At 44.1% G+C, this 21,972-nt stretch overlaps 1 protein-coding gene across 2 annotated transcripts in view; it reads right to left on the bottom strand.

Moving 5' to 3' along the window:
- Positions 1 to 7,033: 7,033 nt before the first annotated feature.
- Positions 7,034 to 21,972, bottom strand: part of ptch1 (patched 1) — a 49,256-nt gene continuing 34,317 nt past the window's right edge. The window contains exons 17-24 of one of the 2 annotated variants that reach the window (XM_076731086.1): positions 19,346 to 19,529; positions 17,257 to 17,537; positions 15,216 to 15,353; positions 14,870 to 15,012; positions 11,008 to 11,107; positions 10,478 to 10,834; positions 9,828 to 10,374; positions 7,034 to 9,721 (exon numbers count right to left, since the gene is read on the bottom strand). In XM_076731086.1, coding sequence (XP_076587201.1) covers positions 9,829 to 10,374; positions 10,478 to 10,834; positions 11,008 to 11,107; positions 14,870 to 15,012; positions 15,216 to 15,353; positions 17,257 to 17,537; positions 19,346 to 19,529 — 1,749 coding nt within the window. In that variant the 3' untranslated portion in view covers positions 7,034 to 9,721; position 9,828. Of the gene's footprint in view, positions 9,722 to 9,827; positions 10,375 to 10,477; positions 10,835 to 11,007; positions 11,108 to 11,584; positions 11,621 to 14,869; positions 15,013 to 15,215; positions 15,354 to 17,256; positions 17,538 to 19,345; positions 19,530 to 21,972 lie in introns of those variants that run through there. The other variant, XR_013077192.1, reaches the window with a different exon arrangement.

Raw genomic sequence — 21,972 nt, 5'->3', positions numbered from 1 at the left:
CTTTACTGCAATCATTTCACTGTTTTCAGCCCTACCCTTTTACAAAGTACATGAAGTCTTGGGTGGAAGACGTCCAATCAAGTGACTTGATGGGGACTGTGCAGTGTTATTAATGATAAATGTGTGTGTCTGTAGAGCATCCATCCAGTTTTCCTCTCATTGACACATTTGCACAGACACTGACTGATGATGGCAGCAATCTATTGTGCAAATCACTGACTTCACTATCGGGAACAATTTGGAGTTCAGTGTCTTAAGGACACTTTGAAATGTGGACTGAAGGCGGTGGGAATCAAGCCTGCGATCAGTCCATTTCCACATTCTCTGACTGGTTTGTCTGTCTCTTCTTTTATGTCTTTTTTAGTCTTTTTGTGTAAGTGAACCCTGCAAGACTTAGGTTCCCATGTTCCCAAGTTGATATAGCAACAAAGTGCTGAATCTTTGATCCTCATTAACATCTGAAAAAGTGACTTAAGAACTCCAGTCAGTCAGTGGAGGTCAGTGTCAGTGAATATCACTGACATCAGTTTCATCATCCTCTCTGCATCTGTGAATGAACTGGTCTCTAGTGCATCCACATCAGGCATGAATGTGTGCGCTCATATCTGTATGTATATTTTCTGTGCATGTGTCTGTGCGTTGATTCGGACTGAGCCTCCCTCTGGGGTCCTCAGAGCTCTCCTCCAGCCCTGTTTCTCATTAGACATCTGTCATGGTGCCAGAATCAATAAGCACAGATGGAGGAAAAAAAAAAAAATCTCTCCTCTTCTGCTCTCCGCTTTGTGAATGGGCAGATCATTAGCAAATTCCAAAGTGTTTACCATCATCACCAAGGAAAGACCCTCCTCAACTTTACTGTACTTTAAGTAATTTGTACCACTTTCATTCCCTTTATGACCTACAGTTTTAAACCCTCCTTCTCAGTACAAAGTGAGACATTGAAATCATATGCTCCAGTTTTGTTTGGCTTTGCAGAATCGTGTATTCGCTCAACACTCCCAGACACAGATGAAAATATTTAGCTGTGGGTTTCTTTCTGTCTCTCTTTCCCTCTTCTGCCCCCCCTCGTGTCATAAGATGACGCATCTGTTTCCATACATTGTTGCATGTTTTCTGGCAAAGACAAACAGCATAGTTTCAACAAAGAGGTGGGTGGTGTGTGTTCATCTTGTGTGTGCATGTGTGTGTGTGTGTGTGTGTGTGCATGCATGCCACCAGACCTACATTAAACAAAAGGAAGAAAGGATGACAGCATCCAACCTCAGTTTGTCATCTTCAGTGTAAACGGCCGTACATCATGCTAACATCTTACATGTGCTCGGCCCAATCACAGCAGTCACATGGAGCCATGTCAGCACAGGAGAAAGAAAAACAAAAGATGGAAAGAGGGAGCCGGGAGTGAGATGCATAGAGACAAAGGCAAACAGAGAGCAAAGAAGAAGACAGAAAGAGAGAAGTCTGATGGAAGCAGAATATAAGTGTGGAAAGAAAGAAGCCAAGGGCAGGATAAATGCTTCCAGTATTAGCGGAAGAGGAGAGATTATGACATGGCTTGGCACTGCTCCGTCGCACTCGTCTGTAACGCAAAGAAAGAGTGGGTGGGTTTTCCACCTCCACAGAATAAATGATGCGAGGGGAAATGGGAGTAAACAACATCAGTCATTATAATTACTCTCATACGGCTACTCCCATCCACCATCAACCATCCTCCAACCCCCCTTCACTCTCTTCCTCCCTATTTTCCATCTGTCTTTACTCCCAATGTTTTTTTTTTTTTTTGCCCTTTCTCTATGACTTGATTACACCTTTTACTTTATTCTCTCTCATTCACTTTCTCTTTCTATCCATCCCGAGTGAAGTACATTTCCCCCTTTCTGACTATATCGAAATTAAGTGACTTGTTTCATGCTTTAGATTTCGAGCTTGAGTAGGGTGGTCTGAATCTGTGCCACGTGGAAGAAATATGAAGCTGTGAAAGTTGGAGAAAAATACTACAAATGACTGTACATCAGCATTTCGTTTAGAGTGTTGTCTGAATGCAGCAACAACAGCCAACATTAATAATAATCTTGGCAAATTTCTTGAGCTTTTTACTGCAGGCTAGATACAATCTTTGGCTCTATTGGTGGACCTCTCTTTCAGCAGAAGCCTTTGAACGCAGCTGAATGCATAGTGAATCATGTCAGCTGTTTCTAAGAATTGGATGTGGTTCCCTCACTGTCTTGGACCTCCAGGCTGCTCTGTCTACCTCGCTCTTCTTCTCTCCCTCTTTCTCTCGGAGGATTCCTGGAGAGCTGTAGCAGTGTGTAAGAAAATGTGTTCAACAAAAGCTTTTGTAGAGAGCAGTCACTCGTGCAAGCGATCAAACATTGTTCTGATCCAAAATGTTTTATGTCCAAGTGTGCACATAACTGGTACGCAGGTGCGTAGAAACAACTGAGCCTGAACAGAAGACAAGACTATTCCCTGACAAGTGGCCCCAAGATGTGACATGGCTTGAAGCCAATGATGAGTTTATTAAAATGTGGTGCAAGATTTGTTGTTTGCACCCACATCTAGCAGACAAATGAAGTGTGTTTTATACAATCTCAAAGGATTTCAATCATCCATTGTGTGGTAAACATGAAAAGAGTAAGGAGCATGCAAATGTGGCACAACTATTACAAGGGACTGTCATTAGTTTTACAGATTATTTACCATTATTTATCATTACCATTATTATTATTTACCACTTCCGACTCAAAGTTGTCCAGGCACTCAAAATCACAACTATGAACCTCATGGTGGTACTAGAGGAAAAGTTGGAGGACAGCTACAGTAGAATACATCATCTGGGGACCATGATTATCTGTACCAATGCTTGTGCCAATCCATTTGGTGATATTGCACAGGAAAAAAAAAATCAAAATTGGCCTGCTGGTGGCACTAAAGTATCACCAAAGTCATTGGGGTTCATCCTGTGGGGACACTGCATGTCTGCACAAAATTTCATGACAGTCCCTGTAATACCTGTTAATTCAGTCTGAATCACTGTGGCAGACAAACCAAGTGACTGACAGACTGACATTGCCATACCCAGAGCCAAGCTGTGGATGAAAATGTTGAGGATTCATGAAGTGCAACTTCAGTATTGTCATATCAATAGTTAAAGTGTAATGAATAAATATACACAAATGCACTCTTGCTGCACATCAAACGTAACTTCCAGTTATACATTTGTTAATAACTTTCTCTGTCGAATCTGATCTCTATCTTCTCTGATCATTAGACATCTGATTTCAGAAAGCTGACTGCCAAATTTAATCCCTCTCAGACATACACACGAAGAGGCAGATGCAACACTTGTATCATCACTGCTTTTTCCAATATGTCAAATGCTGAGAATATTTCTCACATGTCATTCTCATAATATTTTCTTGTTATTCACCACTGCAGCCTGCAGAACAGCACTTTAACGCTGAGCTTATGTAAGTCTCGCCACTGGGGACTTGGACCTCACATTCTTCTGGATCTGTCTTGTAGGAAGAACGCACTCCCTCTGTGGGAGATAAAGCAGTTAGCCAAGTCAAACTGGTCCCTGGGTGGGACTGAACACCAGCACCAACACCCACCCAAAACCACCCACCTTGACAGTGCTGACAGAATAGAACAGAACAGAATAGATTAGAAGAGAAATATGCTTTGTTATGACATTAGAGCCTCTGTAGAGACGTGCCACATGGCATCATAGTTGTTATTTTTCTGCCTCAGAGGAATTGTAATACTTTTCTTGAAGGAATAGTTTTGGGGGGAAATAAGCTTATTCCATTGTCAAGAGGTAAATGAAAAAAGCTATGAATATTAGATGCAAACTGGAAGCAGAAACAGCAAACTGTATAAAGTTAAATAAAGTCTACCTACTACCACGTATTAACTCTACTAATGAAGTCATTTTATCTTGTTTGTTTTGTTTTATTGGCATGTCGTAGCTTGATTTCCCCTTGAGTCCAGTCTTTATGCTAAACTAAGCCATTTGTATTCTTGCAGTTAATCTATATATAAATGACAAGTTGTAATTTTAGGTAGAATTAAAGTGAAAATTAGAGGTGCCTGAAGGCACATTTTATCCTTTGACAGAGCCAGGCTAACTATTTTCCCCTGCTTACAGTCTTAACGCTAAGCTAAGCTAAGCTAACAATCTCCTGGCTCTAGTTTAGCAAACAAGTACAAGAATAGTGTTGATCTTCTCAGCTAAATCTCAGCAAGAAAGCTCATAAATGTATTTCCCAAAATGTCTCTTAAGCAAACCTACACTTCTGGAACCAATTTTGATGCAATAATGATGCAAGAACTTGTCATGTTAATGTTTAGCCCTCAAATGTCAAGTCACTTTAGGGACGATCAGGCTAATATTTACAGTCTGAGATGTACAATTCTTATTCACTCTGCATTAATTTGCTGGTATTTGGAAACCTCCAGCGACTTTGACATCAGTCTGGCAAACAGTGCTTGTTCGTACGCACATTGTTGGACACACACAGACACACACAGAAGCAAACGCAAATTCAAAGCTGAATGGTTTTCAAGGTGTCTGTGAAGCCTCAAAGGTAAAACCCCCATTTGTCTGGATCTGGAATTGGATCAACACACCATGTGATGCTTCCTGCTGATTTATTCTTAAACTCCATTTTTATAAAGGAGTGTAAATCTGGTCCTGGACCTGGCAGGAATGCATGTGTGTGTTTTGTGTGTCCCATGCAGTCATGTCAACAGAGCAATCATTCATGTAGAGGAGAGCGTGCACTCAGAGGGTTTAGCTCTACCGGCAGGTGACGATGGACAAGCCTTTCAGGGAACAAGTGAGGGATGGAAAGAGGGAGAGGGAGGGACAGATGGATGGAAAAGAAGGACTGGAACAGAGGAATCATTAATACCCTTATACATAATTCCCATCACACACGTAGGTTTAAAATAAGAAAGCAAGGAAAATAGGAAAAGAAATGAATGAAGGAAGCAAGAATGAAAAAAGCTTTGTTGCGTATAGTATATATCCGCTCCATTGTCACCCAGTCTGGGCAGAGAGCCATGGTGGAACAGTCCATTAGTCCAGGAGAGAAGGAACTTCTTAATTGCCTCCTCTCTCTTCCTCTTTTGTCCTCTCTCCATCTTTCTCTCCCTCCAACCCCCTTTCTGTTCAAGGACAGGTACAGGAAACACTCATTCATTAACAACCTGGAGCTCGTTAGCTTCAGTGAAGCACTCTTCACAATATGTGTAGCTCCACCTCTGAAGGCAACTCTGAGTGTGCGTGTGTGGGTGTATATACGTGTTTGTGAGAAGGTAAGAGGTGAGGGGGGCTAAAGGGTAAGGCAGGGCCAGAGGAGGGGGTGTGTTGGTTTGGTGACCCGGGGTCCTCCAGCAAATGAGGGGAGTGCTGGTGAAAGAGACCATAAGAACATAAGAACTCAATGAACCATATCACCCCAAGACAACCATGGGGTGGCCACACATATTCAACTTTCAGCAGTGTTTCAAACACACCAGTTTGACTCACTGGAAGAAGGCTGTTCGTATAAAACCCCCATCACTGTGTGAAACAACAACCACATCCACTGAGCTAACAACCTACATGCTGAAAATGTCAAGTTTTTACATAGAGTTCGATCATGCAATAAGGTGGGCTGGGCCTGCTTGGTTATCTTGCTGGGATTTAGCCAAGGTAACGCCAGGATTCGCCTACCCACGTGCAAATGTCGCACCAAAACAAGCCCTCTGACACTATCCTGCAAAGGCACCATCACTGCTTCTTGGGCTTAGCACCACCCAAGACAATTGCGATTGGTTTCAAGAGACAAAAACAAGCCAGAGTGTTCTTTTCCCTTATGTAAGAATGATTAGGGGTTCAGACAGACCTTTCTCCAGCACTGGCACAAATGGTCTAAAACAAAGTGTGGAGATAAATCTGGCTATACAAGACTACAAGCACTGTTATTTGCTGTTTCCGCCCTAAGTTTGCTTTTGAGTGCCACATTACAATCTGCATGAGCAACACCTGCGCCAGTCTCTTGCTTTGCTCTGCGTTTTCATCGAGCAACAGAATAAAAATGTCAAGTCCAGTTAGAGAAGTTCAAAACATGACACACAACACTCTGCCACCCAGCTTTCCAAACACACCCTGTCATTTGTAGGATGTTAGCCGTACTCTCTGCACTGGCTGGACAGCACACATCAGAGTAGTGTGCCTTTATTGGCTTTAAAAGATAATGACATGGCTACTGCCTGCCTCTAACCACTGATCCAGGGTCAGCGAGTTCTTCCTTGAGGTTCAGGTTGAGATTGTGGCTTAGGAAACTGACCCTCTATTTGTGGTTAGAAACAACAGAAATATATTTGGACCACATAATGTTCATCTACGTTACAGAATATGTTGCAAGACGTAAGGTTTAATTGCATTTTGATCAAGGTGCTTTTGTTGCACGTTTCCTGCATGGAGGCAGCATAAACTTTCTCTTGCAATTCTTGAGTATGAGAATAAATAGCTGCCACCCATGCAGTTGACAAGGCCCTCTCCCTCTCTCACCATCAGTGCAGCAAGCTCAAGGCCACATGCCCTTTTTCATTACTCCGAACAGGCCAGCTGTATTGTAACTACAACCAATTTCCTTGCAGTCTATAAAGCTGTCAATCAAAATCATACGGAACAGGGAGTGGAGGTGGGGGGTGCAGGGGCGGAGCTGGGTGGGCTGTTGGGGAGGGCTGCAGGTTTCCAGACCAGATGTCAGAGTTTTACACTGCAGGACACGATGGAGGGAGGGAAAGGATGGGGGAGGAGAGAGGTCATGTTTACCTGTAGCAACGCTTAATGGGGAATACTATTTTGACTTTGGCATGGAGGTGATGTTTGTAGTGCCGGGCTGTCACTAAGACAGCATGAAAGGCTGATTCTTTAGAGTTACAGGAGGTGTGTATATGTGCAATTTCAATCAGAAGTGAAAGGACTGCTACTGAGAGGAAACTAAAAAAAAAAAAAAATCAACTCAGTCAGACCAAAGCATTTTTTTTAAGTTTCCATTTATTAAAGTTATGAACAAAGAGACAAATAAGTTATAATATTTTTATTTGTTAGAATTCTATCAGTGTTTGAACATTAATATTTAGAGAGCTAGTACAATTTTCTACTTTCATGGCTAGCCTTTGACAAACCCATAGAAACAGCTGTCTCTCTCCAAGGATCGGAACATAATACTGAAGGGGAGGTGTCGATGTTGTCTCACAAGACAGTTAGCAGTGAAAGTGTGCACCTTAAGTTTTTTCTGTTATGGTATATCATTACATATAAACTCTTTAAAAATATACTTCTGTCAAATACCTTGACAACTACTATGTACACTACAAAAATAAATTTTCATATAAATAAATTATATGGCATACATTTATCTTTGTAACTGAAAACAGCATACATCCATGCCAACCGAGACCAAAATGGCAGTCTGGAAGAACCACTGATTTTTTTTTTCCTTTTAAAATCCTCTAAGAGCTATGATGAGACCTGTAGTGTAAAATGTTATATACTCTTTTTTCCTATTTAACATTAGTAAGCACTTTATACAGATCAAACTCCATTAATGTAAAAACATTAAACTGTAATAGTGTTTTTTTTTTCAATAGACATAAAAATCCCTGCATTTGTTATCCACTGGCATCACGACAATAAGGAAAGAAAATAACAACATATTTTATATTACAAAAATATAAATATCGCAATTGAACGTTGAGAACAAAAAACAAACAAACAACATTTAAAAATGAATAAAATAGTTGCCAGCTATGATTCTCTCCGCTACTGCCAATGTGACATCGGGAGAAAACAAAAACAAACAGAACGACCTATTTCATGCAAGCAGCTGATAGAACGTGGTGGACAGAAGGAGGAAAACTGCAAAGACTTCTGGGAAGAGCTACACGTGTTCAACAGGAAGTGAGAGTGTAAAAGTGGAGGCAAACTGAGGCGTGGAGGGGGTGAGTGACGGGGTCAAAGGGGCCTGGGTCTGGAACTAAGGGGGGGTTATGGGTACGCATGCTGACATACACGCACATGCAGACATAAACTGGCCATTGCTGGTAGAAAGGGGGACTGGCAGTGTAAACTCTGACCCCTGAAGCTCTGGGCTGTTCCATTTGGCATTCGGGGTGGGGGTGGGGGGGCACACTTGCAATTAGTGTCATAGCTTTATGTTATGGATTTCTATTAGCTGAGGTCAGTGGGGACGGCTGAGGCCAAACTGGGGCCAGTTGTCTTTACTGTCACTAAAAGAGAGCTGAGACAGAGTAAGAGGATGGACGACCACACACACATAAATGTTTACACACATAAATACATTGAGACACACAGAGAGCACATTGTCAGGCCATATAGGGCTTAGCCCTGAGCAGGCTGTGTGGGATAGCTTATTGGTTGGACAGAAATAAAGAGCTACTTGAGGCGAGATATTCCTGTGAATGAAGTTAAAATGCAGTCAAGTGCCACGTTTAATCGGGTCGTACAGTATACAGTCTGAGCTTTAGCTTATCCTCTACACACAGACACTTAGGGCACAGAGTTAGCAACCCCATGTTGACCCTGTTCCAGAATCAGTAATGTGAATGTCCCTGTAATGGCAGAGTGAGTTTCTGAGGTGGGTTTACTGTCAGTATACAAGACAGAACCTGTTTTGAGCCTGCTAGGGTTAAACAATACATAACCTCTTACAGTAAAATACGACCAGAGAGCAGCCTAACAGACAGTGATACAAAGCTGAGAGCAGAAACAGGTTCCAATGCAGAGGCAATAACTAAAAGAACAAACCAAAAAAAAAATTTCTTCATATCTGCTCGTCTTAAATAGCACGCATAGCGTGTCAAGTTAAACAGTAATTGTTTCATAACTACCACAGGTTTGTGATAAAAAATTAATAGTTTAACATGCGTACCTTTATACAATAATAAACACACACACATAAACGCACACACACACATATATACCATAGCCCTGTTTGATAATTCTAACAGTTTCCCTCATGTCTTAAATGAGTGTAAATGTTAGTCCTTTCTGAGGATGTATCTGATGTATAAGCCAGAAAATAACGGGGCTGTTTCACATCATACAGCCCTACACACAACTATTACACACACATGCACGCACATATATGTAGACAGATCACTTCTTTTGTTTAAAGAGACATTTGCATAGAGTTATAAATGTATATTATCTTAAAAAATATTTTGAGCAGCAACAGTGAATGCTGACAGGTAATTTTGTCTAGATGAAGCTTCCTAATGGCACAGATCCACAGATGAGTCAACAGTAATCAGAGATCTATCTCTCTCTCTCGTACACGCACCAGCATTCACTCACACTCGCGCGCGCACACACACACACACACACGCAGACATACACCATATAGAATGGCAGCCCCAGTCTGTTAACATGAGGAGTTGTACAGCTCCTAAAATTATAGCTACTTTTTGTTCATATTTACATATGTATACATCTTTTAAATATAGATAGAATTATCTAAGACAATAGTCCACTGGGTTACAGTAAGAATGAGCACCATGACGGCAACACTGGCGTGTTTTTCGCTGCTAAGGGCCGGGGTTGAGCCTGGCTGGGCTACGCTGGGCTGGGCTGCACCAGGCCGGGTCAGCTGCTTAGTAATACAGAGGAGTCCATCTTTGGCCGTTGTACTTCCATTCTCCACAACTGGAAATAAAAAGAGATTGTTCTGTCAGCACTTGTTGACGAAACAGACTTTCCTAAAAGGTCAATTTTAATACATATGGATCTACTGACGTGGTTAAAAGCTCACCTCAGCTTGCCCGTCTGCCACTGTTGCTTTCAGCTGCCTCAAACTCCAAATCTTGAAGCTCCATGGCCTCAACCTTGACTCCTCTGGTCCCTGCATGGGTGTCCAGTGGCACATGTGGGTCCTGGAAGGCAGGCTCCGGCTCCTCCGGCCCTGATGGGCAGTAACTGTCCGTTGCAGTGTAACCTGGATAAGAGGAAGTGGGAGGGCTCTGGTTGGACAAAGGGGCCGGGTGGACGGCGACAGTCACGGAGGCTGACGCTGTTACTGTAGTGATGGGTTGGCAATACGGGGTAGGGTTGGGGTGGTGGTGCGGGAGGTGGTGATTAGGCTGGGTGTTGTGGGAAGAGCGGGCTCTGTGGCCTGCTGAGTGTTCTCTATGGCCGTGTGAGCCGCAGTGGCCCCCAGCCTCAGTAGCAGTTTCAAAAGCGTCCATGCGCGGGCGGGCTGGGGGCGGGACCTGCCAGTGCAGCTGGGTCTTGGGGTCCCTGCTGTTACGCTGAGTAGCCCTGGGCTGGGGCCCAGAATCACAACCCTGAGAGGACACAGACTGTAGAGCAAGACAATAAGATTATTTATTTCTATAAATGAGAAATTAGAACATCTGGAATTAGAGAATCATACATGCAACACAACGGGGGATATTTTCTTACCGAAGACATAGTATAGGTCGGAGGGTCAGGTTGTCTGGCTGAGCGCCTATGCCCTGATCCTGCTCTCCTTTCCTCCACTGTCCTGGCTGCTCTGCCCCTGCTGGTCTGGAGGTGGTACTGCTGCTCCTCAGCTCGAGTTTGTCCTCTGTGTGAGGGCAGGTTGTAGTTCTGCAGCTCCTGGCTGATACCGGACACTGTGGTGTTTGAGCTGTACTCCGAGTCGGATGAGTCTGAAGCTGCACCAGAGATGGTGGTGGCCGCGGCCGTGTGGTGAGGATGGACTGAGAAGTGGACCACGTTAGGAGGGGCTTCCGGGGACGGGGTGGGTAACCGGCTGCGACCATCGACTGGAGACACCTGAGAAGTGAAATGCAAGAAGGTGAGGAGGCAGCAGTGAGTGGCTATTCCACTGCTAGGAGGAATAATAAACAGAAGAGCCTTTGTATGACAAGCTAAAGAAAAATAAATTATCCATTTTTCTAGTCAACTTAGAGTATCTTTTCATGCAGATGTATTTTTTGGAATCTTACCTCTGGATAGGGCCCAAAGTATGACAGTAATACTGGAAGAAGGACCAATCCATTGAGTACTCCAAGAACCGTTAGGATGGCCAACACTGCAAAGAAATACCTGCAACACACCACAAGCACAGAGAAAAGTAGTTGAACATAAGGAATAAAGTTTAATCTCAGGAATACTTTAACTCAATGCAACATGTAACACACTGCATGCAAAACATACATTTTGCCTCTCTCTTCCTCTGTGATACAACATAAAGACATTTAGTGATTAAAAAAAAATCCAGATATTGCAAACAGAAAGGAAACATTTCATGACTGGATCAAAAAAAAAAAAAAACTAAGTTGCTCAGACCAACACAGACAAGAAGAGAAACAGAGCAGGCGAAAAAACAAAGAAAATACCTGCGTAAACCACAGAGGTTTAGACGTGGGGAGACATGTGCAAGATCAACCATTATACATGCCCGAAATAATACTCCCACAAAGACTATCGGCCACTCCCCAAACACACACACGTACTGTATATAAACCCCCCACAGACAGGCAGGCATGCACTGTGGTTTTGAGGAGCAAAACAGAAAGGTACCTTGTGTGTTTCTAAGTCCTGCCAAAGAGGGTTAGTCTTAAAGAAGCCGCAGAGAGGAAAGAAAGGGGAAGCATAATTAGCCAGAGCTGGTTAATTCAAAGGCACGGGAGGAAAGAAGAAGAAAAAAAAAAAAAAAAGAGGTGGGAGGGGGGTTATTGGGGGCGAGGGTACTCTCTCTTGGGTGTGTGGTGTATAAGCAAACATGGAGAAAACAAAGCAGTGAGGAATGTGAATGGAGGGGGAAGGGGTAAGGGGGGGGGGGGGCACAAGAGGACAGGGGCCTCTCTCCTCTCCGGCTCTAAAAAAGAGAGAGGGAGAGGCAAACAAATGAAGTGAAGGGTATAGAATTTAAACAATTTAGTCTAGGAAGAAGAGAAGGGGACCCTCCGAGCGCCACCCCTCCCCGCTCTCTCTCTCTCCCTCTTTTATTTCTTTCTCTCTCTTCTCTGCCTCACTTCTCTCTCCCTTCTTTCCAGTTAAGCCCCTGTGAAATTCCCGGCCACTCCACAATCCTCTCCGTCTAATTAAATCTCCAATGTATCAGGTAAGACCCCCCAATCTCCACTCTAAATCCCCGTCTCTCTCTCTCTCTCTCTCTCTCTCTCTCTCTCTCTCTCTCTCTCTCTCGCCAATTCAGCTCCCTTCATTAGGAAAGGCTTTCCTCCTCACTTGGTTCTCTAGTGGAAGCTCTCAGGTTATCAAGGACACATTGATGAACCACAAACCCCTTCTCCTGACTCTTGACTTTGCTGTTTGTGTGTGTGTGTGCGAACGCGTGTTTTCAAGTGTGGGCTAACTGAGGTGTAGATGCGCTGGTATGTTATGCAGCTGGGCCTCAAACTAAACACACATTCATAAGTAATCTGTGTGTGCGTTTCTATCAATACGCGTGTGTGCAAGGAGGCAGGCATTGTGCAGAAGAGCCACAAGTGAGGAGAGCTGGTTCTCATCTTGGCAGCATGGGTGGCCTCACCTTTGCAAAACTGGTACACTGTGTCTGACTGTGGAACAGGATGGAAACTTACTAAATATGCAAAATGCCCCCATGACAATTTGGGAGTTCTGGTATGGACACACAGTTCTGCTGCTCCAAATTAAACTAGGTCATGCCAGTTATATTCCAAGATACAATAAATCCAGTTTACAGGAAAAAAGACCCTAAATGCATCATTAAATAAACATGATAAGATCTAGTCTGTAGACTTTTATATGAGCCTTGATATATTGCATGTTGCCTCCCATTCTCACATGCAGTTTCATACCACAGGCCTCATGTCTCTCATTTTCTCGCTTCAGTTTACTCTCAGGGGTGAACAGAGAAGCCGAGGCAGAGTGAAAAAAAATCAGAGGAGAGAGAGATGAAGCGTGCAGATAGATGAAGTAACTGCAACCAGCTAGATTGATTTTTACTTTCCAGGATACTTGGAAAAAAGCATTCTCTTAATCAGGTTTGTGAATGTACAAGAATCTATGTCTTGTTGTTCTCCACCAAAATTAATTCACAAAGGTCAGTGGACATTATAGCAATGCATACAGCAATTGCAGTTTCTAAGAATGCTAAACTTTGCCAAATTGCCAAGGTACCTGTGCTGTGCACCTTTTTTTTTTTACCATTACATGCGCTGACCCCTTCAAGCAACTACAGAACAGTGACAGAAAGTCCCCGATCAGCGCTGAGCACCTGTCAGCTAGCTTGGATTACTACTACACAGTATTTAAAGCATACCCACCCATCCTTCACTTACTTGTATTTGGTTATCAGGACTGTTTCTATATGTGGAACTGAAATAACTGTGTTGTTACTACCTACAGTTAGCATCTCCATACACACCAGGAGGGGTAAACGCCACGTCACCTTTGCACCCACATATATGCACACACATGCACGCGTGCGACCAACATACCAGGCCGAGTGCCCCGCCGGGCTGTTTAGAGTGAAAACATTCACAGGGCTGAAGGGGGAAAGTCAGGGAAACATTTCTTTCGGCGCAAGCAGAAAAATACGAGCCGGGCCTGTTGTTATTGCACCGTCTTGGGCCGCAGCTTTGTTTGCTCAGACAACAGCAGAACCTTTAAATGGAGGCCCGGGACTGAGCCAGAAACCAGAGCCACACCACTGGAGGTGAGGAGAGAAGGTCTATAGGCCTCCCTGTGTTTGTGTGTGTATGTGCGTCTGTTTGTATGTGTCTCTCTGAGTGTGTATCTGTGTGTGCTGGCACTGGCAGGCACCCCATCATTGACCCCCATGATTACAAGGTCGGGGGGCAGGTTGGTGTGTGTGCGATTGTGTGGGTGTGCATGCATGAGCGCAGGCCTGTGCACATGACAGAGTTTGTGTGCTTGCAGATCACATGGACTTGAGTGCTCCCTTTTCTGAAAGGAGGGGGTCAACCAAATTATACAGCTACCTCAGCTACTTTAAGTTATTCACTGAGCTCACTGGAAACTCCACATAATACTTGAGAATGCACAGAAACATTCATTTTCCTCCCCTCGTACGGCGGCTGGTCGATACCTTTCTGTCAGATGCTTACAAGAGTGCACACACACAAAAGGAGCCACCGACACTGAGCCCCCACAGTGTGTCTGCTTTAATTTCCACTTCTCCTGTCTTTCCACAACTGCCCTCTAGCCCCCCACCCCGTGACTCCTTCCCATGCTTATAAATGTCTAGCGAGGGCAATTAAACTAGCTGAGGGAGATTACAAAAGCCAGAAGACTTTCCTGCCCCCCCTTCACTCTCTTTCACTTTGTTTCTCTCTGCCTCTCCATCTATTCCCTCGTATAGCCCTCCTCCTCCTCCTCCTTGTTCTCCTGACCTTCAACTCTCCATCCTTCCCCTGGTTTCCCCTAAAATGTCAAGCATGAGAGACACTATGGGGGAGAACAGGAGGATGAAAGGAAAGACACAAGGGCAGAGGAGGGTGGAGAAAGATAAAGGCCTCATTTATGACATCTCTTGGAGAGCAAGACCCCAGAAATCTTAAAAAAAAAAAAAAAAAATCAGGTATGTCACTAGTGGCTGGAAAAGGGATGAGGTTTACAGAGAGGGAACACGAAAAGGGAGATGTGGGTGGAAGATGAGAAAGATTGAGGGAGGGAATGGGAAGAAAGTGATGAGCCTTCATGCATGATTGGTGTCTCAAGTAGATTCCTGTGTGACATACAGGTTGAGGCATGGTCTCAACGGTCTACTGACGCCACACATAGACGTCCTGTGTGCTTATAGATCCTGCTAAATGAACGTGGCATTTTTTAAAAATACGGTTTGATTCTTTTACTCACCTGACAATAAAGTCGAACTCAGAGCCAGCAAGCATTAAGACACCTAATAAGGTGGAAAAGGCTCCATCGAGCACCGGAGCAAACATGTGCTCCAACGCCAGCACTGCCCGCTTGTGACGATCCCCTATGGCTGTCAGGAACGCCTACAACACACACACACACACAAAAAACATAATGTATGTGTTGTTCTCAAGAGGATCACTGATTCCAAAACTGTTCCAAAAAGAAAAAAAAAACATCTCAGCATTCCTGGGACCTGAAAAAATGCTCCAGCAATCCTTATTATAGTGAACTATACACTGACCCTGAATATTTTATTTATTTATTTCAGTGTAAGTATGCCTACCAGGGCCACATGCACGGTGAACTCCACTCCGATGCCCACAGAGGCGATGAGAATGACCACAGGAACAGCACTCAGCTTGATTCCCATCAGGCCCATGAAGCCAAACAGCTCCACAGTCATGAGAGAAAGCACCAACACCTGGAGGCAAAAGGACAAGCTTCTGTTAGAGAGGAAAGTGCTTCATGAATCTACATATGAAAAGCGATTTTACACATCTAACCATTATACTCGCAAGACAGGAGAGTATCTCATTGTTTTTGTTTGTACCATGTTTAAGGTAAACTCTCTCTGTCTTCTTTATGGAGAGAAAAAAATGGTTTCAAGTGGTTTCTGTGGGTTCATTCCACAAATACACACATTATACAAAAACTATTATTCATTGCATGTGCTGTGTGAATTTACAGTTGACCTGGACTCTGAATGTGCACAAGGCAGATATTGTGCATAATAATACATGAGGATGACATGTGTGAGAATCTCTATCTTACAGATGTGTTAAGTAGTAACCAAAAATGTGGGTGAAATATGTGTGTTGCTGTGTGTGTGTGTGTGTGTGTGTGTGTGTGTGTGTGTGTGTGTGTGTGTGTGAAGGCTTCAGTGCAGAGCGGGACAGGAGCTGGGAGTAAATGCCATTATCAGCTGACAGGTGTCAGGTTACATGGGGCCCAAATCCTTTGAAGAGGGTTGAGGTGGGCAGGGGAGGGAGCTGAGTGTATGTGTATGTATGTGGGTGCATATACAATGAGCGAGCGCAGAGTATGTGCGTGTGGGAATGTGTGCATGTCGGGCTCTGTTTACACTTCATACACAAGTGCATCTTGGATGATCTGATCACAATTGGACAGATGTGTTGACATACGCTCAAATTTAGAGATTTTCAGGGAATTAAACCTGCATCTAAGCTTGACTATTTCTGTCTTTTAAGATCTTAGTAGACCTTGTATTTCTAGATATCTTGTGACAGTCAACTCAGGGTAAAGGTTTTCCACAGATAAACTGAAAGATTAATTAAGAACATGGATGCAAATCCTGATGCGGCTTGGATCTATTGTGAGTGTGAACAGCAGTCAATATGAAGTGGATCTGAAACATCTGTATAAACCCAAACACAAGACACAAGGCTTAAACAGGCCTCGGACTGTGTAGTTAAGATGGATTTCAGGGCAAATAGCTGAGAGGGTTTGAAAGGGCTTATGGTCGAGGGTTTGACGTTGCTGGGCTGGCGGTGGTCTGTTTCTGGACAGAGCAAATGGTTAAACTTGACGCCTCTCCATAACTTGTCTTTTGATCTTGCTAGTAAAAGCCTGAAGGATGACCATGAAGTCCCCTCCTCCCCTGTTTAAGGGCTCGGGTGGCCTGGCCACTGCCTGTCGTAAAATACAACCCACCAGAGAGAAAAACCAGAGCGCTCTGTGTATGTGTTTCTGTGTGAATTATGTACCTGCGTGTTTACATGTTCATGCTGTATGTGTGCAAGCATATCTGCGTGTGTGTCTGCGTGCTTGCCTACACATGTGTGCATCCTTGGAAACTGCTCTTGTGAGAGGAGGAGGGGAGGAGGAGTGAGGAGGATGGAAATAAAATCTAACTTTTTATAGGATTAGAGTGGGAGAAAGTTGCCTGAGCAACTTTGTGTCCTCTCCCCATTTATTTCAGCGTTGGTGTCTGGGAGTGTTGGACTAGACTAAACAGACTGGCCCTGACAAAACAGCACAAGATAAACACTGGTGACTGGGGCTACAATAACACACAGCAGCCCCTTCTCCTTTCCAACTCTCTCCTCTCTGAGATGCCTTCAGGACCACACATAAAAACCAGGAAATAAAGGGAGGAGAGCAGGAAAAGGGATTTTTTACGAACTGAAAGTTGAGGTTTCTGCCTGTTTGGGACACACTCCTTTAACCTATCAAACCTGCAAGATGGTATGCCTACAAAAAGTAGGTAAGAAGGAGTGAGCAGGTACATGTGTACATGTCTCTGGCCATTATCAACCGCATATAACCAAGCAGTATTGCATCTATTGTCTGTTTGTAACACTCACGATGATGCCGGCGGTCCAAGGGTTGAGCAGGAAGAGGGCGCACACCAGAAATGTGCAAGCGAGCACGACACTGATGGACAGCAAGAGCCAGTGGCGCAGACTAACATACTGTTCCCAGAACAGGAAAGGGTAGCCGTTGGGGTAGGAGGGTAGGCCTTGTCGGCTGTAGTTGCTGCAGATGGCCCGCACGCTCTCGATGGCCTCCACAAACTGTGGCGTCTCCCGGAGCCCGTTGAGGTAGAAGGGGAACTGTGCGTATTCGATGGGCTCAGCAGCCGGGACTGGATGGAGAGACAATAAGAGTGCGGTCAATTTGTCGGAAGCATAAAAGGACAGAACTTGATCTTTATTCAGCTGTAATCACCACATAATTTTTATTAGACCCCATTCAACAATTGATGGTGACTTTGTACTTGGAAGCCACACATCCCTGCAAGATGATGAAATTTCAATTCAGAGAAACAGATTACTGTGGAACATTAAAGAAATAATCAGATAAATCAACAATGGCAACGATGACATCTGCAGATGATATTTGTCTATTCTGATTAACTAGCATTACGTTCTGATCATTTAATGTATCTGCAGAAATCATTTTAGACTCTTCAGCCAAACCACCAATATCAAGGCTTTCCCTCCCTAATCCAGCCTTGTTCCGAGAGTAGCTACATCTGTGAGTGAGTGTGCATGTGTGCATGCGTGTCTGGGGGGGGGGGGGGGGGGGGAGTAGCAGCATGAAACAGAGCTCCATTGACTCAAACCCAGCCAGTCTGTGGCCCAGCCTGGCTAATGAGGGCCTATCAGTTCCAGACACAGCAGAGTGTCAGAGCTAACATTGATTCACGGTAATTACAATGTCAGAATCACCGCCATTACCACACCCTAAAGTTAGCACTGCCACATAAAGCATGATATAGATGCACAAACACGCATTACCTGCCTGTCATTCTGCTATGAAGTCATATTTGCTGCTTACAAAAGTGCATTCATTCAGCTTTTTGCTTGCAGTGTAACTAACAACAGACTGCTACATATGGAAGATCGAAGGATTTACTCAGGAACTCCACATCTATCTGTCTGACTATCATTTTTCAAATAAAAACACGTTTTTGGACTGTCTGGTGTTGGTGTGAGTGTGTATATTCCACAGTGCCTTCAGGGTCAGACAGGAGCACTTGCTAACATGGTTTGGCCCATTATAATCTCGACTATAAATTTCCATTAGGACACGAGTTGGCTTTCGGCCAACACAGATCTGCTCCGGGGGGCTCCTGCACAGCCAAGCACTTCACGCTGCTTATCCAATCATATTCCCCCCTGTAAAGGACTTCCTGCTTGTTATCCAATTGTGCTTCCCACCCAAACCCAGTCTCTCCTTGTTATCCAATCATTTTCCTCCCCCGTGGAGCACTTCCTGACTTGTACCAAATCACAGGCTAGAATAAAACAACAACATGACTGTACTTTTTTATGTGAGTTACTGTCTGTGTGTGTGGTAGGGAAATGAGAACAGGGTGTGTGTAGTGTTTGGGGTCACTGAGTTTTAATAATGTGCGTGTGTGTATGTGTGTGTGTAATGCTAGGGCCCCATGGTAGCCAGGATTATAGCATTCACCACAGGCACCATTAGAGGAACCACAGTGAGCTGTGTCTTGGTCCTCAGCCTTGCAACCTGAGCTCACACATACACAAATGCGCACACACAGCAGTGGTACAGTAAAGTCTACTACCTCACTTAAAGCTAAGAGGCAGACAAGGAGCAATAACTCAAACCACAAGAGGTAAACACTGTTCACATGTAGCAGCTGCCTTATGGAACCTTAAAAACAGTCTCAGCCAAGTCCAATGAACCCCACAAAAGTTTGGCTTAAAATTTCAGTACACGGTTAGTAAATGTAATTTGTTCAACTGTACCATGCAGCAGGCATGAACTGTAACATTTCAAATTAGCTTCATTTGTCAGAACAAACAACATTATTATTGAAACTTCCTTCCTTGTGCTGAAGCAAAACTTCATTCCATTACACTATAAAACATCCTGTTTAATTAATTCTAGTATATTTTGTGAACTTATGGCATGCTGACTTACTGCTGAGACGTGTCTCGGGCATGGAGTCGGTACGGTCGTGGAGCCACTCGGGAGGGTGTGGGCGAATGTTGGCCTGCGAGGCAGCGTACGCCACAGGATCATTGCTGACCCAGGCGGTTAGGTAGATGTAGAAAGCCCCAGGGTTGATGATGCCATCTGCATCCACAAGCCTCTGACGAGTCAGCTACAAAACCCAGAAAGGAGTTGAATTAATGATGGTACCGTAATTACTGATGTAGATTTTGTTCTGTCGTATTCTCTTAAAATGTTTGGACTTGCTTGCATTTTAGAGTCCTTCACATTTAAACTGTCCAAAGCCAAATTTTGAAATTTGAAAAGGGAATAAGCAACAAATGGCAAAAAAAATGAAATGAAGGTAAAAAATTTGATGGAGCTTGCATCGGAAATCATATTGCTGCAATTCAGTATGCACTGGACATGAAAAAGCATTGTGGAAATAGGACATTTAACCAAAACATTCTACAGGTGAGCTGACCACAGAAATGCTTATTTATACACATGCATGAGTGCAAGAGAACGAAGCAGCTTTCAAAATAAAAGTCAAATATTAGTCCCTCTCTCTTTCCAACCAAAGAAAAATCAACAAGTCAAACACTGGTCGCCTTTCTGAAAATTCCCGTACTTCTCATCACAGCTTCCCAGAATTATCATGCCACATTAAAACATGGAAAATGTTGAATCAGCTTCTCCCTTTACATACAGTAGATATTGGCTGGCCAACCTCAGGCCCAACGTCCTGACCACTCTGAATAAATTTATGAAGGAGACCTTGCAGCACTTTTCTGTCAAGAAGCAGACTGAAGATGAATGTGTTGCCAAGTCCTCTTAAATCTGGGACATGTACCAATATATTGATATTTGCTGCATGAGGCAACGGCTAATCATGCATTTTGGTTACTGCACTGATGCTTTAAGGCTGTATAAGACTTTCAGAACTGTTGTGACTGCCGCCTAAAATGAATGAGTGGTGACATTATTGGTATTTTTTGGCTGTGCTAGCAGCATGCTAGCTCTATGGATAGTAATGTTGGTCTGTTGGCATGTCAGTAGTTTGGTCCACCACTTTGTTCCAGGCTGAACATATCTCAACAACTACTGGATGGATTACCACAGAATTGGTCGACATTCATTGTGCTCAGAGGAAGAATCCTAATGACTGATACATACTGACTGATTAGCATTTAATACAGCCTCACAGAGCTGCTAGCATGGCTGCAGACACTTGTTTATGCTCACTAACCCAGAACTGAAAGTGCAATATTGCTTAGCACAGATTTCCTTATATTATAGTCACTTTCAGTCTTAGAAACCAGAGCTGGTTGATAAAAAATATGTTACAAAGTCTCTGATGGCTTGCAGCTAAACTCCTGACACCCACCCACTATGAATAAGACCAAACCCTTGCTGTGTTTCTATCTGTTTACAGATTCTTCCCAAGCTCTGTTTCAGTCGGCATCACTTGCTGTGACGGCACTGTGGTCAGCAGGAGGCAGACAAGAATGGCTGTCTTGCCCTCCCATGTGGAAACAGAGAGGTGTAGCCTTGCATTGCTACCTCCTGAGAGGTAAAACCATTACTGCAGACCGCTCTGCCACTCTCCCTTCTAGGAACCATAAATTCTTCCTTCACAGAGGCAGGGAGAGTTTTGGGGGTGAAGCTGGACTCAGGGGGTTAGGTGGATGAAGAATGGAGTAGTTTTTTTGTGATGGGGGGGTGGGGAGAGAAAAAATTGCTTAAGTTAGTGTAACAATAAAAAAATTGGCTGGAGTCCCTGAGCGCGTCTGTGTGCAGTTAACCTGGTTGTTAACACTGAAGGAAATGCCACCCAGCAAATGGAGTAGAGCTATAAAAATAACACAACATCTGTACAAATGTTGCTCACACTTGCTTCTCCTGACCCCTACGGGTACCCAGAATGCCCGGCGCCACAGACCAACCCGGCCCTGAGAAGAAAAGTGCTCTTGATAGTGTTAGCATAGCCTTCCTTAGCGCTTTCAAACATTCCACCTCCTCCTTCCCTCCATACCCACCTCCTCCAAAGCTTTATCTTTCTATTTTCAAACCACACGCTCACTCTCTCACACGCAAACACACACACACACACACACACACACACAGACAACCAGCTTCCATTCCCAACCAATGCCATAAGGAACGAATGGTCGCCCAGTGTGGAGAGAAATGTTAGCAGCGACAGATCAAAGGCAGAACACCTCTGCACAGATCCATGGAGTGGCATATCAAAATAAAGCATCTAGCTTTGCAATTTGCCTGGGTTGGAAAAGATCTGGTCCTCATTTTAAGGCACAAAAAACAGCTACTGCTGTAAGTGCACGCACAACAGACAAAAGCAGAACACACACTCAAAACATACAAATGCACACACAGAGCTGCCTCAAAGAAACCACGTGTTTCAGCTCCCCTCATTGAAAGAGGACACAGCAGAGGAGCACAGAGGGAGGGAAAGGGGGGGGGGGGAGGAGAAACAGAGAGAAGGAGAGAGAGAGCAAGAGTGGTAGTGCAAGCAGGAGTTTGTGAAGGAGAGGGGGCAAGAAAGAGAGCCGGATTCCAGAGGATCTGGATTGAATTTAACAGCGGGATACGCA

This window comes from Chaetodon auriga, chromosome 5 (assembly GCF_051107435.1).
Source record: "Chaetodon auriga isolate fChaAug3 chromosome 5, fChaAug3.hap1, whole genome shotgun sequence".
Lineage (NCBI taxonomy): Eukaryota > Metazoa > Chordata > Actinopteri > Chaetodontiformes > Chaetodontidae > Chaetodon > Chaetodon auriga.
The sequence above is the reverse complement of the archived record's forward strand: the minus strand, read 5'-3'. Positions and strand labels throughout refer to the sequence as shown.